The 13,053-nt window shown below is 40.2% G+C and overlaps 1 protein-coding gene across 1 annotated transcript; it reads left to right on the top strand.

Annotated features, from left to right (window-relative positions):
- The first annotated feature begins 1,969 nt into the window (after positions 1 to 1,969).
- On the top strand, positions 1,970 to 7,322 carry LOC123727133 (WAP four-disulfide core domain protein 2). The gene is made up of 5 exons (XM_045695247.1): positions 1,970 to 2,076; positions 2,942 to 3,079; positions 4,079 to 4,216; positions 4,833 to 4,969; positions 7,002 to 7,322. The coding sequence occupies exons 1-5, from the start codon at positions 1,995 to 1,997 to the stop codon at positions 7,002 to 7,004; spliced, it is 498 nt and encodes a 165-aa protein (XP_045551203.1). The 5' UTR covers positions 1,970 to 1,994; the 3' UTR covers positions 7,005 to 7,322.
- The last annotated feature ends 5,731 nt before the right edge of the window (positions 7,323 to 13,053 follow it).

Here is a 13,053-nt window from a genome sequence, read left to right as displayed (position 1 = left end):
ACCCTGGGACTAAACACCTCCCTCTGTAACTGGATCCTGGACTTCAACACCATCATTAAGTTTTCTGTTGACACAACAGTGGTAGGCCTGATCACCGACAACGATGAGACAGCCTATAGGGAGGAGATTGTGGACTGCAGGAAAAGGAGGACCGAGCACGCCCCCGTTCTCATTGACGGGGCTGTAGTGGAGCAGGATGAGAGCTTCAACCAACAAACTAACATGGTCCAAGCACACCAAGACAGTTGTGAAGAGGGCACGACAAAACCTATTCCCCCTCAGTAGACCGAAAAAGATTTGGCATGGGTCCTCAGATCCTCAAAGGTTTTACAGCTGCACCATCGAGAGCATCCTGACGGGTTGGTTCACTGCCTGGTATGGCAACTGCTTGGCCTCTGACCGCAAGGCACTACAGAGGGTAGTGCGTACGGCGTACAGCCCAGTAAATCACCGGGGCCAAGCTTCCTGCCATCCAGGACCTCTATACCAGGCGGTGTCAGAGGAAGGCCCTAAAAATTGTCAAAGACTCCAGCCACCCTAGTCATAAACTGTTCTCTCTGCTACCGCACGGCAAGCAGTACCGGAGCGCCAAGTCTAGGTCCAAGAGGCTCCTAAATAGCTTCTTCCCCAAGCCATAAGACTTCTGAACAGCGAATCAAATGGCTAATCACTTTGTCAACCACAACGTGTTGTAGACTGACTGTACAAAACATTATGAACATAGACTGATATAGACTGACCAGGTGAAAGCTGCGATCCCTTATTAATTTCACCTGTTAAAACCACTTTAATCAGTGTAGATGAAGGGTAGGAGACAGGTTAACAGTCAGTCATATAGAATGTAATGTGTATAGTCCTACAAAGTTATTGTGAGAGAATAATGTAAGAAAATCCAATGTTGAGCATTTATTTAGTCCGCCACAAGATATCAGCGTAGTAAAATGATAAACGCGTATCGGTCTGCCCATCATGAACTTGACAGATGAGAGAGAAAAGCTTTGATAGAAATTAAAAAAAGTTATTTTGGGACATGTATAGGCCTATTTCTTAAGATGAATTACAAGTAAATATCATATACCATGTAAACAGAGCGAGCCCAAACGTTGTCGAAAAATCAACCCATCAACAGTGTTATAGCTCTCCACATACTGTACTTTGAAACATTTTGTTATGAATCATTATTCATTGTGGATTTTCACCTGCAGTTTAACAGAAATGCATTCAGTCATTGAACTATAAACTTAGTTGAAGAATGAGATTAGTTGTTAATTGTTTACATCAAATTTTGGCTTAATATCTGGTCAATATTACTCTCCGTTTGGGGGACCACTTTTGGATCAAGAGCACCCCCAGAGGCACAAGTTCCATATATCGTCTTTAATTATTCTGATTGCATGTGACCTAAGCAAGTGTTTGGATCCGAACTCGGAATGTAAATTGATGGGCATAGGGACCCTGCAGGTGCATTGTTTTTTGTGCATTCATCTTTTCTATGGTCTCTCCTCAATGATGTGTATTAACCCTGGATTGCTGATGCTTTGTAACGGCCAAAGAGGCTTTGAAGCCACAGGCCGCCACATTGGCACACCCCAGAATGAGCAGAACTCCATAGGAATGAATGGAATTCTACAATATTTAAATAAAATGTTTCAAGGACACAATTTCATGTATTTAAGTCATTCTTTGTTGTGGTGGGGCAGTAACATTAACACTCTCAAAATATAAAATGTTCATGTTCAGTTCAATTAATATCCTTTTCATGTATACATTAAGGTGTCTGTAATAGAATATATTTGTCAAAAAACAAATGTAGATATTAATAAATGCATTTCTATAGCTTTTTTTTACAATGAAGGAGGAGTACCAAAATGGCTGTGCGGTGGCTTCTTAGCAGCGCCCCCTGTCAGTCATCTAAGGTTAATACATATTATGGTCTCCTCCTCTTCTATGAAATTGATTTGGACTGCATTTGCTGTAACAGTCTTGAAGTCAGCATGGACATGAATTTGTCAGCGCGTTGTGCTTTGGTTCTTTTTCTGTTGGCATTTGTACATTTGAAAATAGTCTCTGCTACAGGTGAGTTCTTCTAATTTGCCTACTTTGCATTATTTGTCATTATTTGTCATGAAACAAACTTTGACAATTTGATAAGTTTTTTGAAGAAGCCTGCTACACTTGACTTAGGTGTTATAGCCTACCTAAGTGGTTATAAACAATAGCCTATAATTGTGCATAGCCCCTTTGAAAACTAATTTGTTGCTACCTTACTAAAAATACAAGCCAGTCATTATGACTTTGAAACAATCCAGCCTACCCTTGGCCATTTTACGCATACACTGTAAAAACAATTCTAGTTGTTTCAACTAATTATTATGAAGTAAGTGGTTCCAAAGCCTTTTTCAGTTTATTCAACTTCTAGATAAAAGTGTGACCTGAACTCAACATTTTTAGTTGGCCCAAACTTAGCTCCAACTTGACAAAACATATGCAAAAATTAAGTCAACATATAATGATGTGTTTGTCAACTTGTGTCATATGTTCATTTAACTCAACATTTTTATTTGGGCATCATAAAAGCACTATTTGTGTGTCTGTGTGTAACCAGTTGCACAGCCTTTTTAGTTAACATACAATGTTTTCAACCTACATATTTGAACCAATAGATTGTGAGTGTTCAGAAGGCTGTCATGCATTTTCATGGGTGTTATGGGGGAAACATTGATGATTGGGGACAAATGTCTCCAAAACTATTAATTAGACACTAAATTACTTGGAGCATGGCCTACAAACTTTCCAGAGATGCAAATTCCTATTTGTCAAATCCATCTCGACACAAACATGATAGATTTTCATAAATTGGTTCAGTCTAATTGTGTCCATGTTCATGTCTCTTTGTGGTAAGTTGGGTTCCCTGACATCTGCTCAAATTGTGTTCCCAAAGACAAGCCTGGAGTGTGCCCTCGTAGACGATGGGGCATGGGGATATGTGTAGAGTTATGTTCCAATGACAGTGACTGCCCCAATGATGAAAAATGCTGCTACAATGGATGTGGGCATGTCTGCATTGCACCTTACACAGGTAGGATATGGTCCCAGAGTGACAGATACACCCATCTATTGCATTCATTACTGCTGCATTACTCTGGAAACAAGAATGCTGGAGCTCTCTTTAGAGCTAAGACACTCAATTAAGAAGTCACATAATAGAAAGACTTCAATGGGAAGTGTCAGTGTAGGTGTAACAGTCTTCGTCGTCCTCGGATGAAGGGGAAGAGAAATCAGACCAAAATGCAGCGTGGTAAGTGTTCGTCATTTTAATGTACAACTGAACACTAAAGCAACAAGCAAAACAAAAGAACAACCGAACAGTTCCGGCAGGTGCAAAACACTAAACAGAAAATATCTACCCACAAACCCCAAAGGAAAAACAGGCTGCCTAAGTATGACTCCCAATCAGCAAAAACGATATACAGCTGTTCCTGATTGAGACTCACACCCTGCCGAAACAAAGAAATCCCAAACATAGAAACACGGACATAGAATGCCCACCCAAATCACTCCCTGACCAAACCTAAATAGAGACATAAAAAGGCTCTCTCAGGTCAAGGCGTGACAGTAGGATGACAAGTTGCTACCATAAACCTATTTGTAATGGGGAAATGTAAGATCGCTAAAGATCATATTTAGTTTAGAGTGATTAACAAAACATTTAGTGTATACAGTTTATGTAATACACAATATTTCCAGTATCCTAGTTGTGACACTCAAGGTGTGGGTTGACGGTCACTAGACTTGATGCTGAATGTTATGGATTGTTCTCATATCTGTTGAAAGTGACTGACGCCAGACTGGATGTCCAAGTACAAGGACCGAGGACACACTGATTATTCACTGTTGTATTGTACTGATGACATTCTGTGAACACTGTTTGATTCTGTAGCAGCTAACATTTATCGTAAGCATCTCCACACAAATATGACAGATTTTCAGAAAATAGTTCAGTCTAATTGTGTCCATGTTCATGTCTCTTTGTGGTAAGTTGGGTTCCCTGACATCTGCTCAAATTGTGTTCCCAAAGACAAGCCTGGAGTGTGCCCTCGTAGACGATGGGGCATGGGGATATGTGTAGAGTTATGTTCCAATGACAGTGACTGCCCCAATGATGAAAAATGCTGCTACAATGGATGTGGGCATGTCTGCATTGCACCTTACACAGGTAGGATATGGTCCCAGAGTGACAGATACACCCATCTATTGCATTCATTACTGCTGCATTACTCTGGAAACAAGAATGCTGGAGCTCTCTTTAGAGCTAAGACACTCAATTAAGAAGTCACATAATAGTAAGACTTCAATGGGAAGAGTCAGTGTAGGCTGACAAGTTGCTACCATAAACCTATTTGTAATGGGGAAATGTAAGATCGCTAAAGATCATATTTAGTTTAGAGTGATCAACAAAACATTTAGTGTATACAGTTTATGTAATACACAATATTTCCAGTATCCTAGTTGTGACACTCAAGGTGTGGGTTGACGGTCACTAGACTTGATGCTGAATGTTATGGATTGTTCTCATATCTGTTGAAAGTGACTGACGCCAGACTGGATGTCCAAGTACAAGGACCGAGGACACACTGATTATTCACTGTTGTATTGTACTGATGACATTCTGTGAACACTGTTTGATTCTGTAGCAGCTAACATTTATCGTAAGCATCTCCACACAAATATGACAGATTTTCAGAAAATGGGTCAGTCTAATTGTGTCCATGTTCATGTCTCTTTGTGGTAAGTTGGGTTCCCTGACATCTGCTCAAATTGTGTTCCCAAAGACAAGCCTGGAATGTGCCCTCGTAGACGATGGGGCATAGGGATATGTGCAGAGTTATGTTCCAAGGACAGTGACTGCCCCAATGATGAAAAATGCTGCCACAATGGATGTGGGCGTGACTGCATTGCACCTACACAGGTAGGATATGGTCCCAGAGTGACAGATACACCCATCTATTGCATTCATTATTACTGCATTACTCTGGAAACAAGAAAGATGGAGCTTGTAATGTACATTTCATACACATAGATATATATTTTTCACATACTCTCTTTAGAGCTGAGGCACTAAATTAATAAGATTTCCAAGATCCATGCAGGCCTTTAGAGTATATACCAATGTTGTGCAACATCTATACACTCTGAGTATACCAAACATTAGGAACACTTCCCTTTTTTTGAGTTGCACCCCTTTTGCCCTCAGAAAAGCCTCAATGGATCAGGGCATGGACTCTGCAAGGTGTTGAAAGCAGTCCATAGGGATGCTGGCCCATGTTGACTCCAATGCTTCTCACAGTTGTGTCATGTTGGCTGGATGTCTTTTGGTTGGTGGACTGTTGGTGGCAGGGTAGCCTAGTACATTTTTACATTTTAGTCATTTAGCAGACGCTCTTATCCAGAGCGACTTACAGTAGTGAATGCATACATTTCACTTCATACATTTTTTTTTTATTTTTTTTTTTTTTTTGTGCTGGCCCCCTGTGGGAATCGAACCCACAACCCTGGCGTTGCAAACACCATGCTCTACCAACTGAGCTACAGGGAAGGCTAGTAGTTAGAGCGTTGGACTAGTAATCAAAAGGTTGCAAGAGCAAATCCCCGAGCTGACAAGGTAAAAATCTGTCGTTAAGAACAAGGCAGTTAACCCACTGTTCCTAGGCCGTCATTGAAAATAAGAATTTGTTCTTATTAACTGACTTGCCTAGCTAAAAAAAAGTAAAATAAATAAAAAATGTAAAAAATCTTTGATACACACAGGAAATTGTTGAGAATGAAAATCCCAGCAGTGTTGCAGTTCTTGACACAGTCAAACTGGTGCGCCTGGCACCTACTACACTACCCTGTTCAAAGGCATTTACATCTGTTGTCTTGCCCATTCACCCTCCTGAATGGCACACATACATAATCCATGTGTCTATTGTCTCAATGCTTAAAAATCCTTTATCCTTCTTTAACCTGTCTCCTCCCCTTCATCTACACTGATTGAAGTGGATTTAACAAGTTACATCAATATGGGATCATAGCTTTCACCTGGATTCACCTGGTCAGTCTCTGTCATGGAATGAGCAGGTGTTCATAATGTTTTGTTCAGTCAGTGTAAAATCTGCTGTTGTTGATAAAGTGATACAAATGCATATTTCAGGGAAAAGGATTTTGGGAATATTAGGCTGAGACTTCAGAGGAGTAGCAACATACGTTTCTTACGATACAGCAATTCACAGAACATTAAGCTGACAATTTGTCAAGGGCCACCAACAGAATTCCAACTCATTGTAATAGTAATACCTTAATGGAAAGAATCAGTGTACAGATGATTTCCAGTGTTCTACTTGTGACACTCAAGGTGTGAGTTGATGGTCACTGGACTTGATGCTGAATGTTATGGATTGTTCTCATATCTGTTGATAGAGATTGACGCCAGACTTGAGGTACAAGGGTCGAGGACACACTGATTATTCACTGTTATATTGTATTGATGACATTCTGTCAACATTGTGTGATTCTGTAGCAGCTGACAAAGTCACTGCCTGTTTGTTTTGACTTCCTACAAGCCTCTAGAGCTGGTGTTTACAGAACATTTGGTGCTGTCTGATTAGAATAGAAAGGGCATGTCTCCAAGATGCCAGTTAGACATTTTCTCTGCTTCTGTGCTGGGAGTGTTTACCTGTTGCAACTTGTAATAAACTGGATAGAATTTTTTCTAAATAAAAAATAATTACTATTAACCCATCCACCTCTTTGGAAGACACAAATATTTTGAGGGTTTTACAGCTTTCCTGCTGCATATACATATATATATATTTTACATATACATTTTATATGGATAGATTTGTTATTGATAGATTTGATTGACTTTACCTGCGACTGCTTTTCTCGATTATTAACCTGGAAATTCCTATAAAATCTATGTTTCTACTGTATAACTGACTACTTTTTCTCTGTTACCATAGTGAAGCCCGGTCGCTGTGTCCTGCCCAAGGGGACCTACATGTGTGCCGAGTACTGTTACAAAGATGGCCAGTGCCCCGAGGAACAGAAGTGTTTCCGGATATGTTGATTCTACGCCTGCAGTGAGCCATTGAAGCTTTATTGGAAATTCTTATTAGTTATAAGAAATAACTAGAAAATTCAAATTATTACATGTACAATTATGTCTATGAAAACTGATGATTTTATGCAATAATTAATATGAAAAATAATCATAGCTTTTATGGAATCTGGACAAACTCACGTGGATTGCTGAATTTGAATAAAACCAGATTTTGAACACCTGTGCTTTGTTTTTTAGGGGTTTATTTGAGACTCATGTGAATATCCTTAATTTTCCGGCTTCAGGCCAGTGCCTATTTTCACTTAAAACAGTTTTTTGTTTTTAATTTCCAAGTGTTTTACACCGGAAGGTGATCATGCAACCTTATTATACAACATTATAATTAAGCAATAAGGCACGAGGATGTGTGGTATATGGCCAATATACCATGCTAAGGACTGTTTTTAGCACGATGCAAAACGGAGTGCCTGGATATACAGCCCTTAGCCGTGGTATATTGGCCATACACCACAAACCCCCGAGGAGCCTTATTGCTATTATAAATAGGTTACCAACGTAATTAAAGGAGTAAAAATAAATGATTTGTCATACCAGTGGTATACGTTCTGATACACCATGGCTGTCAGCCTATCAGCATTCGGGGCACGAACCACCCACTTTATAATACAGTTTAACATGCCCTCCTTGTGAATCTTCACAATGTTGTACGTTTTATTTATTGATAAGATCCCTGATCATAATCCTACTGATCATTGCTCATTGAAAATTGCCGAGAGCAAGGAAACAAAGACTGAAGCAAATATTTACTATGCGATTACACAATGTTGCTGGCTAGATAGATGACTACACAAGCCAGAAATATGGCCGAGCAGTTCTCAGTGGAAGGGTTCTGAAATATTCTCTCTCGCTGAGACGAGTTGTGACCGTGAATACAGTCATCCATCTCGGTGGAAACAACTTGGGACACACAAAGGGGACAGCTCTGATGCGTCAGATGCGAGCTGATTTGGAGGTAGTCCGAATGCTCCCTGGGACAATGGGGAGCTACTCTGACATCAAACAGTGGAAGATTTGGATGTTCCTCCGTGGCAGGCGCATGCCCACAATCCAACACTTTGCATTAAATAACCTTGTCCCTGGGCAGTACTATAGGGCATGGTTTCCCAAACTCGGTCCTGGGGCTCCTCCTGGGTGCACGTTTTGTTTTTTGCTCTAGTGCTACACAGCTGATGAAAATAATCAAAGCTTGATGATGAGTTGGTTATTTGAATCAGCAGTGTAGTGCTAGGGCAAAACCCCCAAATGTGCGCCCAGTGGTACCCATGGCAACAACCATTCCTGAACCTGACTCTAAAAACAAGCCACCGATGGACAGTACCAAAATAGATACTCTATTGATTCTGTTCAATGCCCCATATACTGAGCATTCTTTATGTAGCGGGAATTTAATAGTTTAAATTGAAAAGAAAGGATTGATGCTTCAATTGTTACTTTGTATATTACTTCATAAATCTGATGCCATGGTATTGGGATATCGAAAATCTGTTCCCAACTATGTTGAATTTAACGCGGTATAGTTGTCAACCCTCTTGACCATAAGTGAAACTGATACATGTTACGATTTATATTGGTCATTTTAAGCCATTTCATTTTTGTAGCAGAGCTGCGATGAACTGGTTATAATTTTGTATTGAGCATACATATCCTTACACCATGATTAATTGCTTGTGTAACATAATTTTACCTTTGTTGTTTATACTGTCATTCATTAACATGATACCTTCCTTATACATTCTCTACAAGAAAATGTTTTTTCCTCTATCAGTACTTTTGAGATTAGACATATTATTTGCTGTAATATAGCCTATGTTCTGCCTATGTTCTGCCTCTTCTGGAGGATAACATTTAAATAGTAGCCTACTCTGTTTGGCTTCATTTAAAAATGATACTTTAAACAGAATTCCATTGTTAATCCACCAGAAATGGATGGTTTTAATCTGTATAACAGCAAAGAGACCCCTTTTGAAAATGGCTGTCTAGCACAGGAGGTTGGTGGCACCTTAATTGGGGAGGAAGGGCCAACAAGTGCTCAGCATATGTGGGGAACTCCTTCAAGACTGCTGGAAAAGCATTCCAGGGGAAGCTGGTTGAGAGAATGCCAAAAGTGTACAAAGCTGTCATCAAGGCAAAGTGTGGCTACTAAGAAGAATTTAAAATATATTTTCAATTGTTTAACACATTCTTGGTTACTACATGATTCCATATGTGTTATTTCATAGTTTTGATGTATGGAATGAGTAGGTGTGTCCAAACGTTTGACTGGTCCTGTATGTATGGAAACACTTATCTCCATGACTAGCTTTAAGCACCAGCTGTCAGAGCAGCTCACAGATTACTGCACCTGTACATAGCCCATCTATAATTTAGCCCAAACAACTACCTCAGCCCATACTGTATTTATTTATTTATTTATTTTGCTCCTTTGCACCCCATTATTTCTATTTCTACTTTGCACTTTCTTCCACTGCAAATCTACCATTCCAGTGTTTTACTTGCTATATTGTATGGCCTTTTTTTGCCTTTACCTCCCTTATCTCACCTCATTTGCTCACATTGTATATAGACGTATTTTTCTACTGTATTATTGACTGTATGTTTGTTTTACTCCATGTTTAACTCTGTGTTATTGTATGTGTCGAACTGCTTTGCTTTATCTTGGCCAGGTCGCAATTGTAAATGAGAACTTCTTCTCAACTTGCCTGCCTGGTTAAATAAAGGTGAAATATATATTTTTTTAAATTAAATGAGATATTTCTGTATTTCACTTTCAATGAATTTGCAAACATTTCTAAAATCATGTTTTCACTGTCATTATGAGATATTGTGTGTAGATGGGTGAGATTCTTTTTTAATGGTTTGCTGGTGGTGAAATTAGCGAAGGGGGGGTGGGGGGATTGGGCTTTGAGGTTACATTTGCAAGGGTTGGACACTCCCAATTGCTAACATGTAAAGAGAGCAATAGTAAGGATGTCTCCTTGTAGGGACTAACTCCGCCATGGTTCTTTGAACAAAGCCTATGGGAAAATGTATGGAGTTTTGTCGGGTTTTTGGATAAACGCGGAAAATAAGTTTTGTGGTGAAGACAGGTTAGGAGATCTTATACGTTTTGTTCTATGAGATAATCTTCATCTGCTAATGTCACTTTTTGGGAATTTTGAAGCATTTATGTAATTAAGAAAAGCATTTGTGGACTAAAAACATTATGTTACTCAACAGAGGTTGTCTGAAGTTAAACATCACAGTATTACAACTGCGTGAACGTTTTGGAATACTGTGTGCTTATTGTTTAGAAAGTATTTAGTATTTAAGTATAAGTAGCCCACACTTTAGATGAGACCACGCAAAAAGACTTAACTGATGATTAGTAAAGGAGTTTATAAAGACCTATATTACATATCTTATGTAACGGTCTTATAAATATTTGTGTAACGATGTGCGCTGAGAGTTGGGAAGCAAGTTCAGGGAGTGAGTGATTTAATCAATAAAGGAAACATAATAGAAAACAAGAAACACAAACACCGCACAGACAAAACTGAAACAGAAACAATGACGCCTGAGGAAGGAACCAAAGCGAGTGACATATATAGGGCAGGTAATCAAGGAGGTGATGGAGTCCAGGTGAGTGTCATAACGTGCTGATGACCATAACAATGGTGACAGGTGTGCGCCATAACGAGCAGCCTGGTGACCTAGAGGCCGGAGAGGGAGCACAAGTGACAGTACCCCCTCCCTGACGCACGGCTCCAGCCGCAACCAAGATGACGAGCCCAGGGATCAGGAGCGGACCGGTCACCTCTGCTAAGGAGTGGGAACCTGTCGACCTAGAGCGCCAGAGATCTTATAAGAAATCCCGCTATGCCCTCCGACGAACCATCAAACAGGCAAAGTGCCAATACAGGACTAACATTAAATCGTACTACACCGACTCCGACGCTCGTCAGATGTGGCAGGGCCTACAAACTATTACAGACTACAAAGGGAAGCACAGCCGCGATCTGCCCAGTGACACGAGCCTTCCAGTTGAGCTACCAGTGCCTTGCGAAAGTATTCGGCCCCCTTGAACTTTTCGACCTTTTGCCACATTTCAGGCTTCAAACATAAAGATATAAAACTGTAATTTTTTGTGAAGAATCAACAACAAGTGGGACACAATCATGAAGTGAAAGGAAATTTATTGGATATTTCAAACTTTTTTAACAAATAAAAAACTGAAAAATTGGGCGTGCAAAATTATTCAGCCCCCTTAAGTTAATACTTTGTAGCGCCACCTTTTGCTGCGATTACAGCTGTAAGTCGCTTGGGGTATGTCTCTATCAGTTTTGCACATCGAGAGACTGACATTTTTGCCCATTCCTCCTTGCAAAACAGCTCGAGCTCAGTGAGGTTGGATGGAGAGCGTTTGTGAACAGCAGTTTTCAGTTCTTTCCACAGATTCTCGATTGGATTCAGGTCTGGACTTTGACTTGGCCATTCTAACACCTGGATATGTTTATTTGTGAACCATTCCATTGTAGATTTTGCTTTATGTTTTGGATCATTGTCTTGTTGGAAGACAAATCTCCGTCCCAGTCTCAGGTCTTTTGCAGACTCCATCAGGTTTTCTTCCAGAATGGTCCTGTATTTGGCTCCATCCATCTTCCCATCAATTTTAACCATCTTCCCTGCCCCTGCTGAAGAAAAGCAGGCCCAAACCATGATGCTGCCACCATCATGTTTGACAGTGGGGATGGTGTGTTCAGGGTGATGAGCTGTGTTGTTGCCGTTTTGTAACGTTTTGCATTGTTGCCAAAAAGTTCGATTTTGGTTTCATCTGACCAGAGCACCTTCTTCCACATGTTTGGTGTGTCTCCCAGGTGGCTAGTGGCAAACTTTAAACGAGACTTTTTATGGATATCTTTAAGAAATGGCTTTCTTCTTGCCACTCTTCCATAAAGGCCAGATTTGTGCAGTATACGACTGATTGTTGTCCTATGGACAGAGTCTCCCACCTCAGCTGTAGATCTCTGCAGTTCATCCAGAGTGATCATGGGCCTCTTGGCTGCATCTCTGATCAGTCTTCTCCTTGTATGAGCTGAAAGTTTAGAGGGACGGCCGGGTCTTCGTAGATTTGCAGTGGTCTGATACTCCTTTTATTTCAATATTATCGCTTGCACAGTGCTCCTTGAGATGTTTAAAGCTTGGGAAATATTTTTGTATCCAAATCCGACTTTAAACTTCTCCACAACAGTATCTCGGACCTGCCTGGTGTGTTCCTTGTTCTTCATGATGCTCTCTGCGCTTTAAACGGACCTCTGAGACTATCACAGAGCAGGTGCATTTATACGGAGACTTGATTACACACAGGTGGATTCTATTTATCATCATTAGTCATTTAGGTCAACATTGGATCATTCAGAGATCCTCACTGAACTTCTGGAGAGAGTTTGCTGCACTGAAAGTAAAGGGGCTGAATAATTTTGCACGGCCAATTTTTCAGTTTTTTATTTGTTAAAAAAGTTTTAAATATCCAATAAATTTCGTTCCACTACATAATTGTGTCCCACTTGTTGTTGATTATTCACAAAAAATTACAGTTTTATATCTTTATGTTTGAAGCCTGAAATGTGGCAAAAGGTCGAAAAGTTCAAGGGGGCCGAATACTTTCGCAAGGCACTGTATAATCCTATTTTACCACTTCACCAAATCTTTCCCAAACAGTACTTTTCCTGCCCTCCCTTCTCTTTAATTTTCAACTCTACATTTCACAGCTTTTCTCTTATTGAATTAAACTCTGATGTTGCCCTTTTTGCCTCCGTGGATCAATGTAAACTTCTTCTGCCCGTTCCCAAAAGCATTTGGCGATTGGCGTGTAGGCAATTTGGCGAGCGTAGACTACAGTTAGGCCAGGGTTT

The sequence above is a fragment of the Salmo salar genome, chromosome ssa15 (genome assembly GCF_905237065.1).
Source record: "Salmo salar chromosome ssa15, Ssal_v3.1, whole genome shotgun sequence".
NCBI classification, from domain to species: Eukaryota; Metazoa; Chordata; class Actinopteri; order Salmoniformes; family Salmonidae; genus Salmo; species Salmo salar.
Note: the sequence above shows the minus strand (reverse complement) of the source record. Positions and strands in the feature narration are given on the sequence as shown.

Coding starts and splice junctions, on each gene's coding strand:
- LOC123727133 (XM_045695247.1), top strand. CDS start 1,995: ATGGACATGAATTTGTCAGCGCGTTGTGCTTTGGTTCTTTTTCTGTTG. Junction 3,080..4,078: donor CTGCATTGCACCTTACACAG/GTAGGATATGGT, acceptor GTGTTCCCAAAG/ACAAGCCTGGAGTGTGCCCT. Junction 4,217..4,832: donor CTGCATTGCACCTTACACAG/GTAGGATATGGT, acceptor GTGTTCCCAAAG/ACAAGCCTGGAATGTGCCCT.